The 21,299-nt window shown below is 60.2% G+C and overlaps 1 protein-coding gene across 4 annotated transcripts; it reads right to left on the minus strand.

The window, feature by feature from the left end:
* Window positions 1-630: 630 nt before the first annotated feature.
* LOC105470610 (RNA binding motif protein 38) lies at window positions 631-17,985 on the minus strand. 4 transcript variants are annotated; one of them, XM_011722769.3, is made up of 5 exons: window positions 17,562-17,949; window positions 16,899-16,990; window positions 16,622-16,749; window positions 16,069-16,123; window positions 634-2,414 (listed from the first exon to the last, which is right to left on the minus strand). In XM_011722769.3, exons 1-5 carry the CDS (start codon window positions 17,796-17,798, stop codon window positions 2,117-2,119), a joined length of 810 nt encoding a protein of 269 aa, XP_011721071.1. In that variant the 5' UTR covers window positions 17,799-17,949; the 3' UTR covers window positions 634-2,116. The 4 variants fall into 4 exon arrangements, with proteins under 4 accessions (XP_011721068.1, XP_070935223.1, XP_011721071.1 ...); XM_011722766.2 differs by lacking the exon at window positions 16,899-16,990 and having other exon boundaries at window positions 631-2,414; window positions 16,622-16,745; window positions 17,562-17,985; XM_011722768.3 differs by lacking the exons at window positions 634-2,414; window positions 16,899-16,990 and adding an exon at window positions 2,421-14,554 and having other exon boundaries at window positions 16,622-16,745.
* Between the last annotated feature and the right edge of the window lie 3,314 nt (window positions 17,986-21,299).

The raw sequence follows: 21,299 nt of genomic DNA on the forward strand, positions 1-21,299 counted from the left end.
GTCTGCTCTATCCTCAGCACTTTGCACATGACCCAGCACACATCTTGGGATGACGCGAGTGAGCAATTCAAGGAAGGACTTAATGGATTCTCCAGCCCTGACACCTCCTCTATGAAGGCCTCGTGATTTCTCCAACTCTGAGTTCTAGATGCTGGGACTATCCAGCCCCAGACCAAGGCTTCCTTTCCAACTCTACCCTAAGGGCGGTTGTCCTGGACACCTGCCACTGTCCTCTCAGGAGCCCACATTCAGGGTCTTCTGGTGGCAAACCTCTTTCTCTTGGGGAACTGTCCTCCTATTCCACAGGGATCTGGGGGGACTGCCAATCACAAACCATGTCCAGATCCCTCCCCAGCCATAGCACCAAGAAGTAACCCGAACGCAGTCCTCTCGGGGTCTGAAGCTGATGCTGGATGACGCATGGCGGAGGGAACGCCAGGCCTCCCCTGCATTAGCGGGTGGGAAGAGGGGTTGCGTCTGTTCTGCTACTGAGGCTCAGCGGCCGGTGCAGGCCAGGCGCTCTATGCATGGCTGCCAGTGAAATCCTGGGTTCCTGAGCCAGGAGGGCGGGGCATGGGTGATGCTCAGGCACCAGGGGAGCTCTGCGTTTTGAGAAAAATTACAGACCAACTTTTTCTTTAAAGAAAACAAGTTTTATTTTTATCATCAGAACATTCTAATAAAAATATTATTATGAGATTAGCTACCTTTATTCTCTGGGCCTTGACTCTGTCCCAGGCCTGCCCTGGAGCGCCTGCACGCTCAGCTCCCTGAGGTAGGTCCGGAGGGAGACCCCCGCTGCCCCCCGCCCTCGGCCAGGATACCTCTCACCTCATGTCCCCTCCTCCAGACCCCCACAGCCCTGGATGCCCCATAGCAGCCCTGCCACAACTGGCAGAACTGCTTCCTCCCTCCACCAATCCCCAAGACAGGCAGGAACCGTCTCGGGCTGGCACACAGCAGGTGGTGCGGGGGTAGAGGGAAGAGGCGCACCCTCCTGCACTCAACTGCTCCAGCAGGCAGAGCTGAGGGCTCCTGCCCCCCCAGGCTGGCACCACCGTGGTCTAGACCCTGAGTGGCCTGGATGCTGTGGGTCACTCCCTTCTCCCCTTCCACAGTGGTTGGGGAGTTGGGGAGGGAGGGAAGGGAGAGGAGCGTCAATGTCGCAGTGACGGGGTCCTGAGACAACTCACTCTGCCACCCTGGCAGGTGGCAGCAGACAGTGGCCCGCACGGGCCTGCAGGGCCTCCTGTCTATGGGGCCCATCCCACCGAGAGGATCCTGGCCCGTGAGCCGGCAGACACTTTATTATACAGAAACACTGTCGTCGTCTCCATGGGCGGAACCAACAAAAGCAAGTCTCTCCAAGTCAAAAATAGGTTTTGGATTCTTGGTGGCGGCAGTATCCGCTGAAAAAATAGACTGAACTTCTGAAATTATCTTAGTAGCAAAACAATTACAAGAAAAAAGTTGCAACTTCAGTGCTGTGACTGGAAAGGGGCCTTTGGCCGGCTGCCCCTGTTACCGGCGGCCCCCGTGTGCCTGGGAGCTCCTTTGGGCTTGAGGAAGCCGCCCATGTGCCCTGATGGAGAAAATGCGACTCCAACAGGAGGCTGTGTCCTCACACCTCGACTGTGCTCACAGCTCGTGAGGATCAAGTTACAATACACAGTCCATTAACCTTCTTGCTCTCAGGTTTCCCTGGAGTCAGGCATCCCTGCACAGTCCAGGGCAGCCAGGGGCTGCAGAGGGTCTGTGACACCCACCACGATGCGGCGGGGGAGACACAAACCTGAGGGCACCTGGAGTGTGGAGAGGCAGGAGAAGGTGCAAGGAGAGGCTGCCATGGTGTGCAAGGAACCTGGGATTGCGTCTTTAAATAGCTCTCGGTCATTCTTAAAGTCCTCCCTCAAGACACAATGGGACCTAGATTTAAAGAGAAGCCATCTCCCCGCTGTCCCCGGGTGCAGGCGGAGTGCCCGAGCGGTCTTCGGAGGCCTGGGTGCTGGTGGCACCTCACTGAAGCTCAGCCGGGCTGTCGCCGGCCCATCATGGCCTGGCAGCTCTGTCTGCTGTGAAGGTGACAATGCCACAGTCCTCGGGGCAGGAGCACCCCTCACTGCATCCTGTCGGGCTGCAGCTGCGGCGCCTGGTACTGCACGAAGGTGGTGGGGGCTGCGGCTGAGAGGGCCTGGGGCACGGCGGCCGGGTAGCTGTAGCCCACGAAGCTGGCAGCCGTGGCAGGCGAGGCAGCATATGGGTACTGGTCATAGGTGGCCGGTGGGTACTGGGCGTAGGCCGGGCTGGCCGGCGTGTACTCAATGTAGGGCGAGGACAGTGACGGGACAGGGGCGGCCGGGATCACCACACTGGGCTGCACGATGGCTGGCGGGTAGATGTAGTGCGGGGTCAGCCTGTGGGGCCAAGCAGAGCGGGTCAGGGCCAGAACAGAGTCGGGGAACAGCTCAGAGAACAGCAGGGTACACGATGTGTGCCGCCCCCCGCCCCCTGAGCCCCAACTTTCCTCATCAGTTAGATGGGCACAGAAACAGCACCGGGCCGGAGGCTGCTGCCTCAAGGCCTTTGCACTGGCTGTTCGCGCTACCCACCAGGCTCCCTCCTCCCCTCCACGTCTCCTTTTCAGCAAGGCTCTTCCCAGACTGCACCCCCACATCCCAGCCCTACACCCCACATCCCTGGGGCTGGTGCAAAAATAACAATCTTGGATGGTTGTTTTCAAATGACTGAGAATTTGAAGCCACGACAGCACAGCACAAGATAAAGAGCAGGCCCACGTTGCACGTCTGGGAGTCCAGCCCTGTTCATCTCCCTGACACCCAACACCCACCAAGTGACACTGCACACTCAGCTCATGGACATGCCCTCTCCCCCAGCCAACACCTGCTCCTCACAGAGTTTCTTTCTGTCCCTGCCAGCACGGACTCTGGCCTGCAGCAGCTCCGTGAGGACGTGACAGTGACTGCGTGAATGCTGGAGCAAAGGAGTGCAATGGCACCGACCACTGAGATGACGGCGCCAGCAGCTGCCAGACTCGCCAGCACCCACGCTCGGGGAGACCCGTACTGTGACTGTGTGCATCAACCTGTCGGCTCAGTCTTCCCATCACGAGGCCCATTTCACACACGGGGCCAGGTGACTTGCCCAAGGGCCCACAGCTGATGAGGTGGAGGGGCCAGGAGTCAGCCGGCCTCACGGCTGTGCTCTTAACCCTACCTGAGTAGGCCACTGTGGAAACGCGTCGAGGCCACCACTTCCTGCCTGCTGTGGGCTAGCCATGCAACACCATGCCCAGCTCTCAGCAAGGGGGAAATGTGGCTCAGGGAGGCAGCTCTCCCGGCATGTGCCTGCTCTGCCAACCAGCTACTGGGTGGCCTGGCGCAAGCCGCTCAGCCTCAGTTTCCCAGGTGGCAAGAGAACAGCCACCTCCGCGGCATCAGAAGCTGCTGCAGCGCCTGAGGCACGGAGTGGTCTTGCCAGGGCACAGCACCGCACCCTGGGCATCAGGATCTCCTCTGCCTTGCACGCCTGCGTGTTACACAGGCCAGGCCCGCCTGGGGGGCAACTTGGAAGCTCAGCTTCCTCCTGCACCCGTAGGCAGAGCCCCTACTCAAGGGAAGCAGCTCCGGAGGAAAAGTACAACATCTTCCCTGCATTCTCCTGCATTCGGCAGGGACAGAAACTGGGCAGCGTTCTGGAGCACGTTTTGGTAACATGTGGGCCACTGAAAACACGTGCTCGCTCCCCAGAGCCAGGGACCCTGAGGGTCAGAGAGGAGCCCTGGCTTCCAGCACAAAGGCAGGGGTGCTCAGTGGATCCTGCAGCCCTACAGGAACGGTGGGAACCAGGAAAACCTGGATGACAGGGGTGCGGGTCCCTGCTCCTCCCACAGACCTGGCAGCAAACAACTGAGGGCACACCTGGCCTGTGCCTGAGGGGGCACCCAGGGCCTCTTGCTCCCCCCACCCCATCTGGGAAGTGTGTGGGAAGTTTCTACACCGCGTCACCCTCTCTACTGCTGTTTTCCTTCCCAGGTTGAGCCACCCTAATGGCTGCTGTAACCACACCTGCAGCCCACACGGCCAACCCTCCACAGCATCTGTCCAGAGGCCCAGGCAGCTCCTGCCAGGAACCCAGCAGTGATGCCTCCTCTCCCTCTCCCCAGCTTAGAAGGTCTGCTGTCCACCCTGCATTCTCCATGGGAACAAGAGCCTTGCACGGAGCCAGGCCTGGGTTCGAATTCCGGCTCTCGAGCTGTAACGCCCTTCTCACATATCTGCCAGGATGCAGAGCGGAGCAGACCACACAGCCCCTGCCCTCGAGGGGCTTAGCCTCTAGGATGGGAGAGGCACTAAAACGCACCAACGCATAAACCAGAGTCTGTAGGTTGGTGGGGGGCAGCGTCTGGGGAAGTCAAGACAGCAGAGGGCTGTGATGTGTGGACAGCGATGGGGGAGAGGACAGGGCAGCTTCTTGAAGGAGGGGATGCCTGCAGAGACCTAATGATGAGGCAGAGCTGGCCACAGGGGAGCAGCCCTGAGGCACAAGGATGGAGGCAGGCGCCAGTATGAGCATCTGAAGAGTGGACGAGGGCAGCCGGTAGCCTCTGTGCACAACCCTCCAGCGGCACCCCCACCATGGGGGCGGCCCGGCCGGCTGACCCCTGGCTTCCACCGCACATCCAGCTCCACGCTGGTGCCAGCCCACACCCCGCAGCGCCTCGATCCCTCGCCTCCTCCCCACATGGGCCTGGGACCTGCCAATGCCTCTGCCCGGAGCCCTTGTTCCGGCCCCACGACCCCACGTGGAGGCCAGTCCCCCACCTCCCTATGCTGCCCCACCGGACGGCACGCTCTGTCAGAGAGATGGTTCTGTCTGGACCCCAGCTCCCTGCCAGGGCCAGGCCTGTGGGAGGCACTGGGCACCCTGTGGCGCTGACAGAACAAAGGCCCGGTGGGCGGCACAGACCCCACTGAGAAAGATGAGGCGCTCTGGCCAGCAGAAGTAGGGGGCCCCAGTAGGGTCTCAGAGGCCTCCTTCAGGAAGGGGGCGAGTGGAGACACAGCAAGGACTGTCTTGGGACTGTGCCCAGCAGGCTGTCCCTGGCATCACCAGTGCCCCCCCACCCAGCTCTCGGAACCTCAAAAACATTCCTTAGTTGGAGGCTATGGAAGCTTTGAACCCACAACTTCTCCAAACATGGGCAGTCATGCCCCTGCCTCAGACACCTCCCCCAAATGTGGATCCCATGTGGACTGCAAAGGCAGACAGGGCCCAGAAATCTGCACGAACAGGCCCAGGGTCCTGATCCGCAGCTGCCTTCAAGAACCGCTGCCCAGACCAGGGACACAGAACACAAGTGCCTGGGGCTGTGGGGCAGCCAGGTTCCGCCACACTCACCTCTAGGGCTGCCGTCATTTCCATCGGGTTTCTGATGCCCCACATCATCGGCGCCAGAGCCTTGCATGGGCTACCAAGGAGCTGCCCTACTAGGGGCGACTCAAACACAAGCGTGGGGGAGCAATGTTCAGGCTGGGAGGAACGGGGGCTCTCCTGTTTCCTGATCCTTGCAGACACCGCATGTCAGTATCTACTCATCTTTCTGTACATAAGGGGCCTGGGATAACTTACGAAGCATTTTCAAAGCCACAGAAGGCCAGGCGCAGTGGCTCACGCCTGTAATCCCAGCACTTTGGGAGGCCAGGGAGGGCAGATCATGAGGTCAGGAGTTCAAGACCAGCCTGGTCAACATGGTGAAACCCCGTTTCTACTAAAAATACGAAAATTAGCCAGGCGTTGTGGTGGGAGCCTGTAATCCCAGTTACTCGGGAGGCTGAGGCAGGAGAATCGCTTGAAACCAGAAGGCAGAGGTTGTGGTGAGTTGAGATCATGCCACTGCATTGCACTCCAGCCTGGGCGAAAGAGCAAAACTCCGTCTCAAAAAAAAAAAGCCACAGAAAAGATGCTAGTGTTAGCCCATTTCCCAGAGAGGAAATCCGAGGCTCAGAGAGGCCCCAAGCGACTTGCCCCATCACAGAGCAAGGGAGTGGCACAGTGGGGTCTGCTGCTGGTAGCTGTGCCCACAAGGACTGGTTGGGGCCCCAGATTTGGCTCAAAATAAAAGGAAGGCACAGCAGGGGCCACACCTCAGGGCCCCAAGGCGGAGTGAGAACACTGGCCGACGTTAAGGTAGAAGGAGCCACGAAGCCCCGCCAGGCAGGAGCTGGGCTCCAGCTGCTTCTCTCCCTCCTAGGGCTGCACCTTGGTCCTGCACTTGTCTGAGTTACCAAACAGGTTTCAAAACTTCCAAGGTGCAGTTTCCTCATCTGTAAGTTGGGTCCTACAGAGGATGGCCTCGAGAGCTCACTGTGAGGCGCTAGAGGCATCACTAGAGCAGCGATTCCCAACCAGGACAACTGTGTCCCCAGGCGATGCTGGAAAATGCCTAACGACAGTCCTAGTTGTCACAACTGACAACTAGGCATATGCGGTGGGGGTGGGAGTGCTGCTGACATTAGGGGTCGAGGCCAGGGGTGTTGAATGCTTCATACAACGCCCAGGGTGCCCCCACCACAAAGAACGATGCCCCCCTAAAGGTCTGCAGTGCCGAGGCTGAGACGCCCGACTGTGGAACATCAGAAACCACACGGGGAAGGGCAAAGACAAGGAATCCTCACTGCTGTTCTGACCACAAGTGCCCATGCCGGGGGCGGGCCGCAAAGGAGGCAGGTGGGAACTAAGAGATACAGAGGGGCACACGCAGCCATGCACGCTTGGGCGAACCCACTGAGTGGTCAGGTGAGACAGAAAACTGCAGCCAAACCACTGGCCCCACATTGTCCAAGGGCAGCCCCACCCTAGGCCTGCGTCCGGCCGCAGGCCCAAGACTCCACTCCCTGGCAATGGGGAGCGGGTGCATGCGCCAGGCAGGTTCCTCAGCACCCCCACCCATACTCCAGACTCAGAAAGGTCAGGTGCCACAGCCTCTGCACACAAGGGTACGGCCTGGTAGCCGCACACCACCCTACCCACCAAGCTCCAGTCAATACCGTGTGCCCTGCCCTGGCTCGCCTGCCAGGGCACATGTCTGCCTGGCCCTGGTGGGACTCCCCTGCCCTCTCCACCTCAGTGAAGAGCCCACCCGGCCACCCAGGCACTGCCCTGCCCACTCCCCCCAACTGCAGCCCATGCCCACACCATCCAACAGGGAAGCTCCCTGCTTCCATCCCTCAATTCCCCGATCCTCCCTCTCCTTCATCACCAACTCTCCAGGTGGGTGCAATGGCACGGCCCTGCCTTGGTGGTGGTGGCGGCCCGCCTCCCATCCCTGAATCCTTCACCCAGCAGAGGCCAGAGCTGTCTTAAAAACATCAAGACCCATGCCTGGAATCCTAGCATTTTGGGAGGCCAAGGCGGGCGGATCATGAGGTCAGGAGATCGAGACCATCCTGACCAACACGGTGAAACCCCGTCTCTAATAACGCAAAAATTAGCTGGGCGTGGTGGTGCGTGCCTGTAATCCCAGGTACTCAGGAGGCTGAGGCAGCAGAATCGCTTGAACCAGGGAGGTGGAGGTTGCAGTGAGCTGAGATCGAGACACTGCACTCCAACCTGGCGCCAGAGCGAGACTCCGTCTCAAAAAACAAACAAACAAAAACATTAAGACCCCATCACCTCCAGGAGCAGAACCCTCCAGCTGTCTCCCATTGTACCCAGAAGAAAACCCAAACTGCTCCCTCGTGGCTTCCAGCGTTATCAGGCCTCAACCTACCTCTTCAAACTCATCTCCACCTGCACTCCCACTGCCCTGGGCTCCTTCTGTTCCCAGATTCGACTCCTTCCCACCACAGGACCTTCGTACCTATGCACTTGCTTCTTCCCACAGCTCAAAGCTCACCCCTCAGGGGCCCACCCTGAGCCGCGGCTCTGTTTCTTATTATCAGAAGCCCCCTTGTCATCTACCTTGCACAATGTCTTCCCCACAAAAGCAGGGTCTCGGCCGCTGCATCCCAAGTGCCCCAGCACAGCAGGTGCCCAGTGCTGACTGTCTGAGGCAGGCCCCAGCTTTGCAGACACCTGGGAGGCAAAAGAGCCCCCCGCCTTGGAATGGCCACTGCTTCCCAGGCCAAGAGTCCCTGCCCCAAGAAGGCAGAGAAAGCAGTTCAGCCTTGAGCAGCCAGGGCTGGGTAGGCTGGAGGGACAGGCAGGCACGGCTCCACCCAGCAAGTCACAGCTAGACAGGCACAGCCCACCAGCCTCTGCTCCCCAGCCAGGTGCCTGGCGGCCCCGGGTGACCTCATCACTGCCTCTAGGGAACCACACGCCCCAGGGGGCTGCTGTGAGGATCTAATGCTCTGTGCACCCCGGAGGCCTCAGCAGCATCGATGCCTCCTTGGGCCTGAGGAATGCTGGGAGGAACAGAGGCCCTTCCTTTCCTAGGACTTTCAGCCCCAGGTCAGAGGGCAGCAGACAAGAACCCTTGGTGAGCAAAACAGACCAGAGGCCAGGCGCAATCAGGTAGGAGCCCAAAGGTCGGGGGACCCAATGCCCACCAGGGCTGCTCCTGTCTGGCCAGGGCCCGCCGGCCTCTTCAGGACAGGGCACTTGCTCCCTCTCTAGAAGCCACTGTGGAATCGGCCCGCTGTACGGCCGCCGCTGGAGTCCCATCCGTTCCCCAGGGATGCAGAGCCACGGCCCAGCTGTTCCCTCACAGGAGGGGGCAGGAACCTCCTTCCCTTCCAGTTTCCTTACAAGTTCCAGCCTCAGAACAACCGGGCTTCGGTGCCTCCTCATCCTCTGCAGAAAACTTCTATCCTCCCACCAAGATCCCGGAAAAGGGCCTTGCACCAATCAGAGGCGAATCTGTTTCCCAGAGAATTCATCCCACCACTTGTGCAAAGTCCAGGCAGAGCCAAGGAAGAAACCAGGGGCATGGGTGGGACAGGCCTCCCACATGCCACCCAAGCCCCTCTGCGACGCTGGACACTGGGCACAGGTACCTAGCTGGGGTCAGGGGTGTTTGCGGAAGGACGACTTAGGGGTTCTCTGCTTCCCTCTAGTGCCGGAGCCTGGGCAACACCAAACTCCCAGATCACGGAGTCACTGAAACCGGCCACCATTAGGGCTGGAAAGGCCAGGCCATCCCAGGAGGGCTGGGCATGCACGAGGAGCTGGCTCTGCCACAGCCCAGGAGAGGACAGGGGGACCCAGGGCCTGGTCCACACTGGAAATCTGAAGTGCCTGCCTCCCTTCCCATTCACATGTGGCCCAGGCAGCATCTGCACCCCAACACAGCCAGGGTCAGCACACAGCCAAGAGCACCCCAGCTGACTCAGTACGCGGAGACTCAGGGGTCCAAGGGCAGGAAGAGCCCCAAGTCCAGATCCTGGCCATGCCTGTCCAAGTCGCATGGACCATCACTCAGTCCCTCCAGCCTCTGTTTCCCCATCTGTACACTAAGGATGCTGCAGAGTCCAACGCTGCCCCCAAGACAGAGGGCTGGGGCCCCTGCAGTCTGAGAACCCCACGCCGGCGGGCCGGGCGAGGGAAGCACAGATGGTGCCTGGGACACATGCTGCCCACACTCAGAGCAGAACTCTCGGTGACAAGAACTGACCATGGCCCACGAGGACTCATTTTCTGAACATAAAGTCGCCTCTGAAAATAAAAACGAAAAAGGCAAATGAGCCCATTTCACTTTCCCTGCTCTCCAGGGGCCTGGCCCCACCGCGGCAGAGAGACCGCAGCTCTTAGGGCTCTGACTCCCGCCTGGCTGGGTGTGGGAAGGTCCCCGAGGCGCCCGGCAGGCAGGAAGCCAGGCCACGGCTCTGCCTCCCGGGAATCCCCAGTGACTTGTTAGGGGAAGGGCCGGGAGCTGGTTCTGACATTCAGGTTCTGTGGGGCAGCCAGTCACAGGACACAGGTCAAACGTCCTCTCTGTGGGGCAATGCCAGGCCTGGAACAGCATCTCCAGCTGAACCTGCCCAAACTCCAACTCCTGACCTCCCCAAAACTGTACTGCACAGCAGCCCCCACCCCAGTCAGGGCCAAGCCCATCTCCCACTTCACAGGCCCAAAGCTCCAGAATCTTCTTGGACTCCTCTGTCCCAGGTTCTTCAAAATATGTACCCAGAATCTCACTGTATCTCACCAGGGCCGCTGGGGCAGGCAGCACCCTTGTCTCATGCCTGGACTACTGGGCATCCTCTAAGGGCCTCCAACCACCACCCTAACCCTCGGCAGTCCAGGCTCAACCCAGCAGCCAGAAACAAAAACACTCTGAAAACAAAAATGCAGACTGACCCATCCCTCCTCTGCTCCGAGCCTGCATGGCCCGGGAGTCACCTGGAGGAAGGTAGCAGTGCCTCCCTGGGTCATCAAAGTCCTCTAGGAGCTGAGGCCACCCTGCTGGGCCCTGAGCCTCCCCGACTGCTCCCTTCCCCTCCCCGCTCCTGTCGTCTTCTGAGGCATGCTGACCTCCTTTGTCTCTCTCCTCCTCTCAGAACCTCGCTGCAGGAAACACTGTTAGGTGTGGGACCGGGTCTCCCCTCACCCCCATGGCACGCGTCCCCAGCCGGGTAGAAAGCAAGCCAAGATCTGTCAGATGAGCTGACCCAGTGCCCAACTCCCTACTCCACCCAAACAAGGTCAGCGGGAAGGTCCTGATGTGCCCAGCACACTGCAGAGTTCTCAGCCTGTCCACCCTGGACACAAGGTGAAACTGAGGTGAAACGAGGAAAGCTGGAGCTTGGGCCTCCACCTCGCTCTGTGATCAGGCCTCTGCCCTGAGACAAAGCTGCCTCCCTTGGTCCAAGGCTTCCAGAAGAGGCTCCCCAGGCCCAGCAGGGAGCCAGGGTGAGAACTCATGCTCGGAGAGGAGCCCCCGCCACCCAAAGGCTGCTTTCTGTTTCAGCAGACAGGACAAACAACAGGTGCGGCACGGGCGCCCGCCCAGAAGGGCCACAGCGCAGCCCACGCCTGGCTCCAGATGAGCTGCCAAACAGGAAGCCTTGGCGGGGGCAGCGGGGCCACCACGAGACACCCTCAGGGTGAAAACGTGACGCCACAGTGTGTGGGGGAGTCACTTCCTCCCAGCCCCCATGCCGCCTGGCTTGGCTCTGACCTCAGCTTCTGCCTCTGCCCTGCGGTGCTCACCCTGTGCCCGCCACGGCGACCTGCCGCTCGCCTGTCACCCTGGGCCTGGGCTGCTTACTCTTCCCCAGACGCCTATAGGGCCCATTTCCCCCATCCTCAGTGGGACCTTCCCCAGCGCGCTCGCACGCGTGCGCATGCGTACACTCACACACATGCCATCACCTGCAAACAGCTCATCTGGCTTTGTTTCACTTTGTATTTTAAAATAATAAAAGACTCCCAGGAAGTTGCAAAAACAGTACAGAGAGGTCCTGTGTACCCTGCCTCCTCCATCCGCCAAGGGCACATCAGAGTAACTAAGGACATTACAAAACCAGGACACTACCCCAGGCACAGTGCTATGACCCGGACTGCAGGCCTTCGGTACACTGCATCATCTTCTGCACGCACTAACCTTACACGTCATGTGTAGTCACACACGAACTGTGAAGCTTTATCACACACAGACACATCTCCCCACCACTGTACTCGAGACGTGGGACTGTGAGGTCCCCACACAGGCACTCATTCCGCCAGCTTCCTGTTTAACTGCACGCATCGCCACGCGGGCCCATGAGTACACAAACAGAATGTGGACACCCTGAGATCGGGGACTGTGTCTTTCTTATTCAAAGGATCCCTGGCACCAGGCCTGGCATACAGCAGGCACTCAATAAACACCTGATGGATGAATGATGCTGGGAGTGGCTGCTGACGCTCTCCCCGGCTTGCGCATCCCATGCTCTCAAGGAGACAGACATCTTCCCATCACTGCCTCCCCAGTCCCTCCTCTTACCCTGGGGACCCAGGTGCTCTATCCAGGCCCTGTGGCATGCACACACCAAGGCCCCGTGATGGCAAGGGCAGCCATCTACTACCCAGCCAACGTGGGCACCGGAGACCTTCACACGAAGGATGTTGGGGTCCCTGAAACTATACACACAGTGGGGCAGGCACATGCCTGGGAGAGGGTCTCACGGCCGTCATCAGTCTCAGGGCCTTGTGCTCTGATTCATCCAAGAGCTGCCATCTAGCCAGAAGGAGATGCTGAGTCCTTGGGGGAGGGACAAGAGTCTCGCAGCCCCCCAGCTCAGGCCCCACCATCCCGGGATGTGTGAACCCAACAAGTCTCTCAGTTGCTCTGAGCCTCGGTTTTGCACAATCAACAGACCCCGGAGCAGGGCCGGTAAGAGATGCGTCACTGACCACCTGTGACTTCCCATGGCCAGGCCCTCCACACACAGTCAGGTTGGCCCTGTAGAGAAGGCAGTGTTACTGTTCTCACTCACAGATGGGCAGGAGCCTGCAGAGACGGGCTGGGCCTGGCCTCAAGCCCAGGCAGACCCCGGGGCCCTTGCTCCTGGATATGGCCTGTACCTGACACCCTGGAGTCCCAGGAGCCTGTCTTATCCTATCAGAGCCCCTGTGGTGGCCATGTCCTGTCACCCCGTTGTGGCCAGTGAGGCTTAAGTGGAAGCCTGTTGAGGCCTCTGTGAAAGCTTCCATTTTTCTGCTAGAAGAGACAGAGGCAGTTCGTACTATCCCTTATTGTCCTTTCTGCCCTGAACGTGGCTGTGTTGTCTGGAGCTGTGACAGTCATCTTGTGACCATGAAGCAACGTCCAAGAGACTCACAGATACTCGTCCTCACACCACTAAACCCAGGGAACACTGGCAATGTCTGGAGACATTTTCGGTAGTCATGACTTGGGGGAGGCAATGCTACTAGCTTCTAGGGGTGGAGGCCAGGGATGTTCCACCCCCTTCCAACATTCTAGAATGTACATAGCGAGGCACTCAGTGAACGGGAGTCAAGGCCACAGTCGGGCCTCCTTAACAGGCAGGGAAAGCTGCACCCAGGGAAGCAGCTGGTCCTTCAAAAATAACCCAAGGAGAGGCTCTGGGCGCAGCCAGGCCCAGGACAAACCTCTACTCCCGGTGCCCTCAGCCCAGGAATGGACAGACGCCCCCTGACACCAGGGCACCTTCCAGGCCAGACTAAGCTCTGCCTGGGCACAGACCCTCTCCAGATGGCTGCAGCTCCCCTCCCTCCAGCAGGTGACGGACACGCTCAGCTGGCAGACACCCTTGGCGGGCCAGGGCCACCGGCTCCTGCACTTGCCACCGCAGAGGAAGGCTCCTCCAAACCGCGGACGTTGGCCCCGCCACATACAGTTAGAAATGCACAGGTGAGTTAGGTCTCACAGAGCCCGTTCAACTTAAAAAAAGGAAAGAGGCAAGGAAATCCCGGCAAATAGCATGAAGTGTAAAGTTCTTTGGTAAATCATTCGAAACTAACATTGAAGACCCAGCCAGGCGAAGATTCCACAGGGTCCTGCCTAAAAGCAGAGCTGTGGGATCTTCAGAGTTGTCCAGGGCAAGGTATAAAATGTCGGGGTCAGAAAGTCGAGGAAGAGTTCAGCCAGGCATGGAAGGGGTTAACTGGTGGACAACGCTCAGTTGCCCAGGCTCCTGGCTCCCACCTCCCTCCATGCCCTCAGCCAACAGCAGGGCGGGCCTCGCTGCCAGCCCAAGGCCGACAAAACTGGCCGCTGAGTCAGGCCCGGCTGTGCTCCCGGGGCCTGATTGTTCACAAAGACAAAAGGGACGCTGACGGCCCAGCTCTCCAGTGGGCGGGGGCTGGGGGCAGACAGCTGACCCAGGCAGCCCGCCCCGCTGCACCCAGGAGCTGCACCCGGGAGCCTCCCCCCACCCACCTCAGTAAGGCCTAGAGGCAGGGGCAGGGGGCGGCGCAATTCTCAGAGGCTTGAGTTCAGATCTCCCAGGAAACCAAGAGCGGATGGTCCCTCTGACACCATCCCTGTTTGGGTCTCCACCCTTTGGCAACCAACAAATAGAGTCTGCGGCCTCTTCACCGTCACAGGTATTAACGGCCAGCCAGCAGATTTAGTTACAAAACACCGTCGCCTGAAGTCGGGTGCACACAGTGGCAAACACTGTGACTGATCCCAACTGCTTCTGGATGGGTGGTGTTCACAGGATTCCAGGACAGCAAGGGAAAGGTCGGGTTGGGGCCCTTCCCACCCTACCCCACCAAGAAAGCATATGTTCAGGCACCCACCACCTGTGTTCTAATCTCCTCCCGGACGTCTATTACCTCGCCCCCTCCCTGGGCCCGGACATGTGCTTAGCCGTTCTCTGCCTCAGTTTCCCCACCTATAAAGTAAGAATAGTTTCAGTCCACTGTTTTAAGCAGTTAATGTTCCTGTTTTCTGGATAAGGAGGATGCCACTGCCAAGACAGACCCAGCTGGTAAGCGGCAAAGTCAGGATTCGAACCCACATCTGCAAGCCCCAGAGGCCGAGCACTGATGGTTATGGAGTCCCACAGGCAGCTGCGTGGATCAGAGAGAGCCCAGATGCAGGCGGGAAGGCCTCATCCCACTGTAAGCAGAAAAGAGCTGCAGGCACTGGAGGCGCACACCCTCGCCTCTGGGCAGCCGCTCCTGCCCAGCCCATGCCCCCAGGCGCCTGCTGTGGGCCTGGGGAACGGAGCCAAGGTTCTGAAAAACAAGGAACACCCTCTTCTTGTGGCCTGAACCCCAGAAGAAGAATCTTGGTGAAGGCATGAAGGCTGGAGTGTCCCCAAACACCCTCTGAGACGATTCTAGACATCTACAAAACAGATTCCAGGATGAGACGGACAGGGAGGCCTGCTCCCACCACCCTACATACTCCCTTCCCAGGAGGACAGAGGCACCCCAGCAGGAAGCTGAGCTGCCCGGCCACTCACAAAGGCTAGGAGGGCCCCGCCACCCTCCAGCACCCCTCAACCAGCGGCTCCTCCCATTGCTATACTTGCACACATCCACCAGTACACACAGAAGCTGGCAGGGAGCCCCCAAGTAACCCCAAGCGCTCCCAAAAAGTGGGCACAACAACTTCTGCTGGGGCCTCTAACCCATTCACCTGGGAGCCAGGCTGAGCCTGGTTCCACAGGCCCCTTGTTCACACTGCCCCGGTGAGGCAGGTTACTCCTCAAGCTGTGTGTCTCTCCATGGTATCTACATGGTGCACGCACGTGTGTGTGCACACACATGATCAACTGGCATTAGGGATTCGGATTCAGAAAGCTCATGAAGTGCCAATGCCCTAAAAGGGGTGGTGGTCTCTGAGCTGCCTTCCCCTCCAACTCCAACCCCATCAATACGCCACGGTGCTAGGGCAGACAGCTCCCATCCATCACCGGGGTGGGGAGGCAGGACACAAGGCAGGACCCTTTGTATCCCTTAAGTGTGCGTGTCCTTCCCCAAGCAGCTGCCAGGCCTTATCAGATGTTTTAAAAAGGGCAGGGAGGTGGGAGGCATTTTAGGATGGAGAAGAGTGGGATGTGCTGCTTCTAAATGAGTCAGACTAGAAGCCCACAGGCCAGGCCACTCAGGCAGGTGGCCTCCGCCCCGAACACATCATATCTGCTGCAGCGTTCAAGCATCAGACCTGGGAGGCAATGGCCTACTGCCACCACCTGCCCCAGCACTAGAGCAGGTGACAGGAGCTCCTGGGGAAGAGCCCGGCCTGCCAGTCCCTAAGAGTCATCAGAAAACACTTTAATAGGGCGTTACCTGCACGAGGCCCACCCTAAACCCTCTATTCAGAGAACTCAGATGTGCTGTGCCCACTCTCATTTTACAGGTGACGAAACTAAGGCCATACACCTAGCAAAGGGAGCTGGGGTGTGCACCAAGGCAGGCAGGCTCCAAGGCTCACGATCCCCTAGGTGGTGCGGCCTCTGCCAGGGATGGAGAAATGCAATCTGCCTTCTCTTCACTCCCTTGGCTTAAACGCAATCACATGTCTGAAAACCGTCATTTCATCAGCCTTCCAGACCCAGGAAGCCCAAGGCCCTCTCCACTTCATCTCCAAGGACTGCCCACCCCAAGCCAGCCACATCCACTCACCCGTAAGTCCGCTGGATCAAGGTGGGGTGCAGCTGCTGCACCCCAATGGCAAAGCCTAAAACGAGAGAACAATCAGGGACTTGGCCTTGCTGCAGGAGCGATGTCTCAGGGGCTGCACACATGGTGGCAGAATCCCACAAGTCACACATCTCTAGTCAAAAGGGATCACCAGCTTCCTCTCCCCTCCCAGGCCTCCCCCTCATGAACCCTAAAGCACACCTCTGAAGTGTGGCAGCCAGTGACGCAGGTGTCAGCAGCCACTGGTGTCGGCACTCCCAATCCCCAGGCCCCTTCCTCCCTCCTGCGAAGACAGCTGGCAACTGGGATGCAGTACCCTCCCTGCCCCCCCCCCCGCCCCCTTCTGTGGGCCACACGCTGTGAGAAAGGGTCTAGATCCTCCAGGGGGGGATGGCTGCCCTGTGGCGGCTCTGCAGGCACATGATAGCCGACTGCCACTGCTGGGGCGAGGAGGGGGGGCCTCTTTCCACCCGACAGATACCGACACCCAATATAGAAACCGAGAAGAGCCAAGCAGGAAAACACAAGCTCTCACCCGTCTGGAGGCTCCGAGGCTTGGCGCCCAGATATGCCAGGTTCACGTTGGCCTTGCGGCCGTCGATGATGGGGTTCGGGTCTTTGCAAGCCCTCTCAGCTGCCGCCCGGTCGGCCATGGTCACCTGGAGGAGCCACAGACACATCAGGGGCTGCCGTGAGGGAAACTAGGGGCAAAAGGGGCAGAGGGCTCCGCCCTGGCACCGGATGCTGCCACCCCTCTCTTCCCTTCCTCTGAGGGTGCCTGTAACCTAGGGTCCTTGAGCCAAAGCCCCTCTGACCCTCCCACAAAGATGCCTCCTGGATTCCAGCTCCTCTCCTCAAAGTTCAAGGCCTGGGAAATGTGGCCTTCAAGGACAAAAATAATCCCCTGCGGGGACAGGGCAAAAACGAACCCCGAAGGGAGGTGGGGGGGCTGCCTGGACTGCCCACCAGTGAGGGCCAAGACTTCCCTCTGGGAAGGAGTTTGCGACGTTGCACTTGGAAGGGAAGTAGGAAAGTGTCTTCAAACCGTTTTTACTTAAGCTGATGTTTATTTGGGGTGGCTGAGGGGGCTGTTGAAAATATGGGGGAGGCCGAAGGGCTCCTAACACCCCGGGGTGGAGCCGTTGCTCCTCACCCGCCGCTGCTCCAGGAAACCCCGAGTACCCACTGGCTCCAAAACCTCCCCACCAACTTAGGAGTCCTAATTGAACACAGCGGCTCTTCCTTTTAAACCAGGGGTGGAGGTGGGGGTGGGGACAGGGCCCCGGGCCCTGGGTGGTGGGGGCGGGACCGGCAGGAGCGCGCCCGGGGGAGGCGGCAGGTGCGGGCGCCGGCGGGAGGCGCCTGGGGCGGGGGCGGCCGCGAGCCGGCTGGGCGTGTGCCCCGGAGTGGACTCGGCGCCCGGGCCGCGATAAGGTGTGCGGCGGGGTGCGGGCCCGGGCGCGGGGGCCACTTACGAAGCCGTAGCCGCGGGACTTGCCCGTCTGGCGATCGGTGATGACCACGGCCTCCTCGATGTCGCCGAAGCCCTCGAAGTACTTCCTGAGCGAGGCGTCGGTGGTGTGGTACGGCAGGCCGCCCACGAAGATCTTCGTGAACGTGGTGTCCTTCTGCGAGCCGTGCATGGCGCCGGGGGCGGCCGGGGGCCGCGGGAAGCCCGCGCTCGGGGCGCACGGCGCGGGCTGCAGCAGCATGGGGGGCGCCCCGCCGCCTACGGACCCGGGCTGCGCGAGGCTGCGCTCATGGGGGGCGGCGGGGAGCGCGCGGGGCAGCGAGGGGCGCCCGTCCAGCCGCCAGGCCCGACCACTCGCGCGCCGCTCCCGCCGTGCGCGCCGAACTGCGCCGCGCTGCGCTCCCGACCGGCGCTGCGGGGACTCTGCGCCCCGGCGCCGCCCCCGGGCTTTGTAGCCGGCCCCGCCCCCGGCCAGCTCAACCCCGCCCCCAGCCGGCCCCGCCCCGCCCCAGGCGCGCGGGGACCGCCGGGAAGCGTAGTCCCAACCCCGCCCAGCCGCGCCCGGGCGCGCGGAGATCGGGGGGAGGGGCGCGCACGCGGGCTGAGGGCGGATCCGGGCCTGGGGGCGCTGGGCGCGCCTTTCTCTCCAGGCTGCCCCCGCGGGCCCGCCTGGTTGCAGGCACTAAGCACAGCCCTGAACCAGGGAGGCCAGGCCCCTGACCTCGTGGAGCGCACCGTCTGGTGAATTAAATGTAAACGGTTTTTAGCATCTTGTTTATTGAGTCTGTATTTAACCCACGGCGACTTAGGGAACAGCCACGTGTCGTATTAAAAAAGTGAAATGATTTCTGTTTTATGTGTAAGATTAGTTCATCCGACCGATATTTACTAGGGCCCCCATGCGTCACTGGGCGCGAGGCTGCAGCGGAGCACAGATCATATTCCCTGGCCCCACGGAGCGTCTAGGACTGAGAAACAATTCCGCCAGTAAACATACAGCATACGACCCCGGAGGGAGCTACACCAGGGTGCAGCCATAGAAGCGGTGGGGCAGAGGAAGCAGTTGTGGGCTCTTTCCAGCTCCACCCCGTTCTGGGCTGGTGTCAGGGACCTTTGGGGGCAAGCTGAGAACAGACCCCGGTCCCTCATCCCGGCCCCCAGCCATAGAAGGGCGGCCTATACTGGGGCTCTGTGAGCTTCACACCAGGCAGGGCCAGCCACAGAATTTTCAGGGCCCAGTGCAAAATGCAAACGCGGGGCCCCTAATTCAAAACCTAGGAATTTCAAGTTGGCAGTGGTTGAGCATGAAACCCAGCCCTGGGCTTTTCTGAGCGAAGGGATGGGCCGTGTGACTGCACAGGCCCCGGGATCCTGGACCTGCGGGTCACACTCTCCACCTCTGAAGCCGGGACTGGGGGACCTCAAGCCCGCCTCATCTCCAGAACCCGCGGTTGGGACCTGTGCAGCTGGGAAACAGCAGCTCTAAGCCGGGTCACTCCCCGCCCCAGCCCTGCGGCCTCCCCTCAGCACAGGACGACGCAGGTGGAGTCTGTGGGGACTGGGAGTGGCACTCCGTGGGCTGTGGGGGACCGCGAGGCCGGCGAGGAGTTCCCCACGTTTCCTCCAGCACCGAGGAGTTCCCCGCGTTTCCTCCACCACCCTCTGCCCTGGCTGCCGGCGGGGAGGAGTCTGTCCGCCCCCTCCCCCACTCCACGGCCCACACTCCACGCGCAGCCTTGACCTCTGACCTCTCCCTCCCCCAGGTCCCGCTCTAGCTCTCTGCTCAATGGGGATGGGACCCCGAGTCTTCCGGAAGCCTCGGCCTCCTTTCCTCCCTTCTCGCTTCGTTCCTCGTTCCTGACGCTCCTGTCCCTGCTCGCGGCCCCTCTTGTCCTTTATCCCGCGTGGTTTCCTCTCCTTCCTTCGCGGAGCTTCCCCGCTCCCCGCCCTGTGTGTTCGCCTGCCTGGAGCCCCTCCCCTGCTATTTGGGCGCCGCGAGAACAGAGACCTGGGATGTTTCGCCCGAGCTGGAGGGCCTGGCAAGGAGAGGGCTCTGGGATATGTTTGTTGAGTGTATCCACGATGGAAGGAGGTGGAGTGGGGAAAGCTCCAGCCCAGCCAGAGGCCCTTCGAAGCGCCTTTGAAAACTTTCATGTAAGTGTGACCTTCACTTGCCCCCTAGAGGCCGGGGGAGGCGGCCACTGCCCGGCCGCATGCTCTTAGGCCAGCTGGGTCCCTTCACCGGGCCTCAGTTTCCCCTTCAGTTTTTCCGAGGCTGTCCCCCGCCGTCGCGTTACCTGGGCGGGCTGGAGCCCCGTCGATGGCGCGGCCACGCGCTTCAGCCCGGAGGCGCCCGGGCTCCCGGCCTACAAGTCCCAGCGCCGCCCGGGCCCGCCCCGCCCCGCCCCGCCCGCGCCCCTCCCGCGCCCCTCCCGCGCCCCTCCCGGCAAGACAGTCCCAAGTGGGGGTGCGGCCGCTCGGCTGCTGCCGCGGGGGCCGGGCCCAGGCGGCGGGGCAGCCTCGGGGCCTCTGCCTGCCCGGAAGGGGGCGGGACAGGACCGTGGAGGCTGGAGACGCGGTTGCCCAGCTGCGGGTCCAGTCGCACTCCTTTGCCCCCGGCCTCCTTGGGTTTCTGGATCACCAATCTCTCCGCCCCTCCGGCGGACCCATGTCGCCACGGGTCACCAACTTCTGCCTAACAATCAGTCATTCACCCAAACACACACTTTAAAAAAAATTTTTTTTTGAGACAAGGTCTCGCCCTGTTGCCCAGGCTGGAGTGTAGCGATCATAGCTCATTGCAGCCTCGACCTCTCCGGCTCCAAGCCATCCTCCTGCCTCAGCCTCCCAAGTAACTGGGATTACCGGTGTGTATTACGATGCTAGGATAATTTTATATTTTGTGTAGAGACTGGTCTCGAACTCTTGTGCTTAGGCAATCCTCCTGCCTTGGCCTTCCAAATTGCTGGGATTACAGGCTGAGCCACCGCACCCAGCCTCAAACACACATTTATGAATGACTCCAAACACACACTTACGAATGGCCCGTCACATGCCAGGCCCATGTTCTTGGTCCCAGGGACACAACAAGTAGGAAACAAACATCCCTCTGGAGCTTACATTTTAAGAGGGGACAAGATACCATGCATGAATGAAAATGTTTAATATTAGAGTTCTATGTAGAGAAAATTTCCTAGGCAAGTGCTGAGTAGAGCACAAGAGGAGGGGCCCAGGGGAGGCCAAGAGGGCTGGTGTCCACAGGGAAGGCCTCTGGGAGCTATGAGAGAGACAGCCGTTTGCACAGAGGGAGCAGTGGAGGGAAGAGCATGCAAAGGCTCAGAAGTGAGAAATACAGCTCCTGCCATTTAATGAGGACTTTCTAAGTGCTGGGTCCATTCATGTGGTTAATTCTTTACAAATCACTAATAACAATCGAGGTCAGTTGCCTTGGAATGCCTGTTTTAGGCTAGTCCTGGACTGGGTGTCTTACATACATTAAGTGATAATCTGGAAACTGCCTTTGTCATACGTAGGTGCTCTTGGCCCAGTTTTAAGAGGGAGAGGGCTGGGCGCGGTGGCTCACGCCTGTAATCTCAGCACTTTGGGAGGCCGGGGTGGGCGGATCACGAGGTCAAGAGACTGAGACCATCCTGGCCAACATGGGGAAACCCCGTCTCTACTAAAAATATAAAAATCAGCTGGGCATGGTAGTGTGTGCCAGTAGTCCCAGCTACTCAGGAGG

Source organism: Macaca nemestrina, chromosome 15, assembly GCF_043159975.1.
Source record: "Macaca nemestrina isolate mMacNem1 chromosome 15, mMacNem.hap1, whole genome shotgun sequence".
In the NCBI taxonomy this organism is placed as follows: domain Eukaryota; kingdom Metazoa; phylum Chordata; class Mammalia; order Primates; family Cercopithecidae; genus Macaca; species Macaca nemestrina.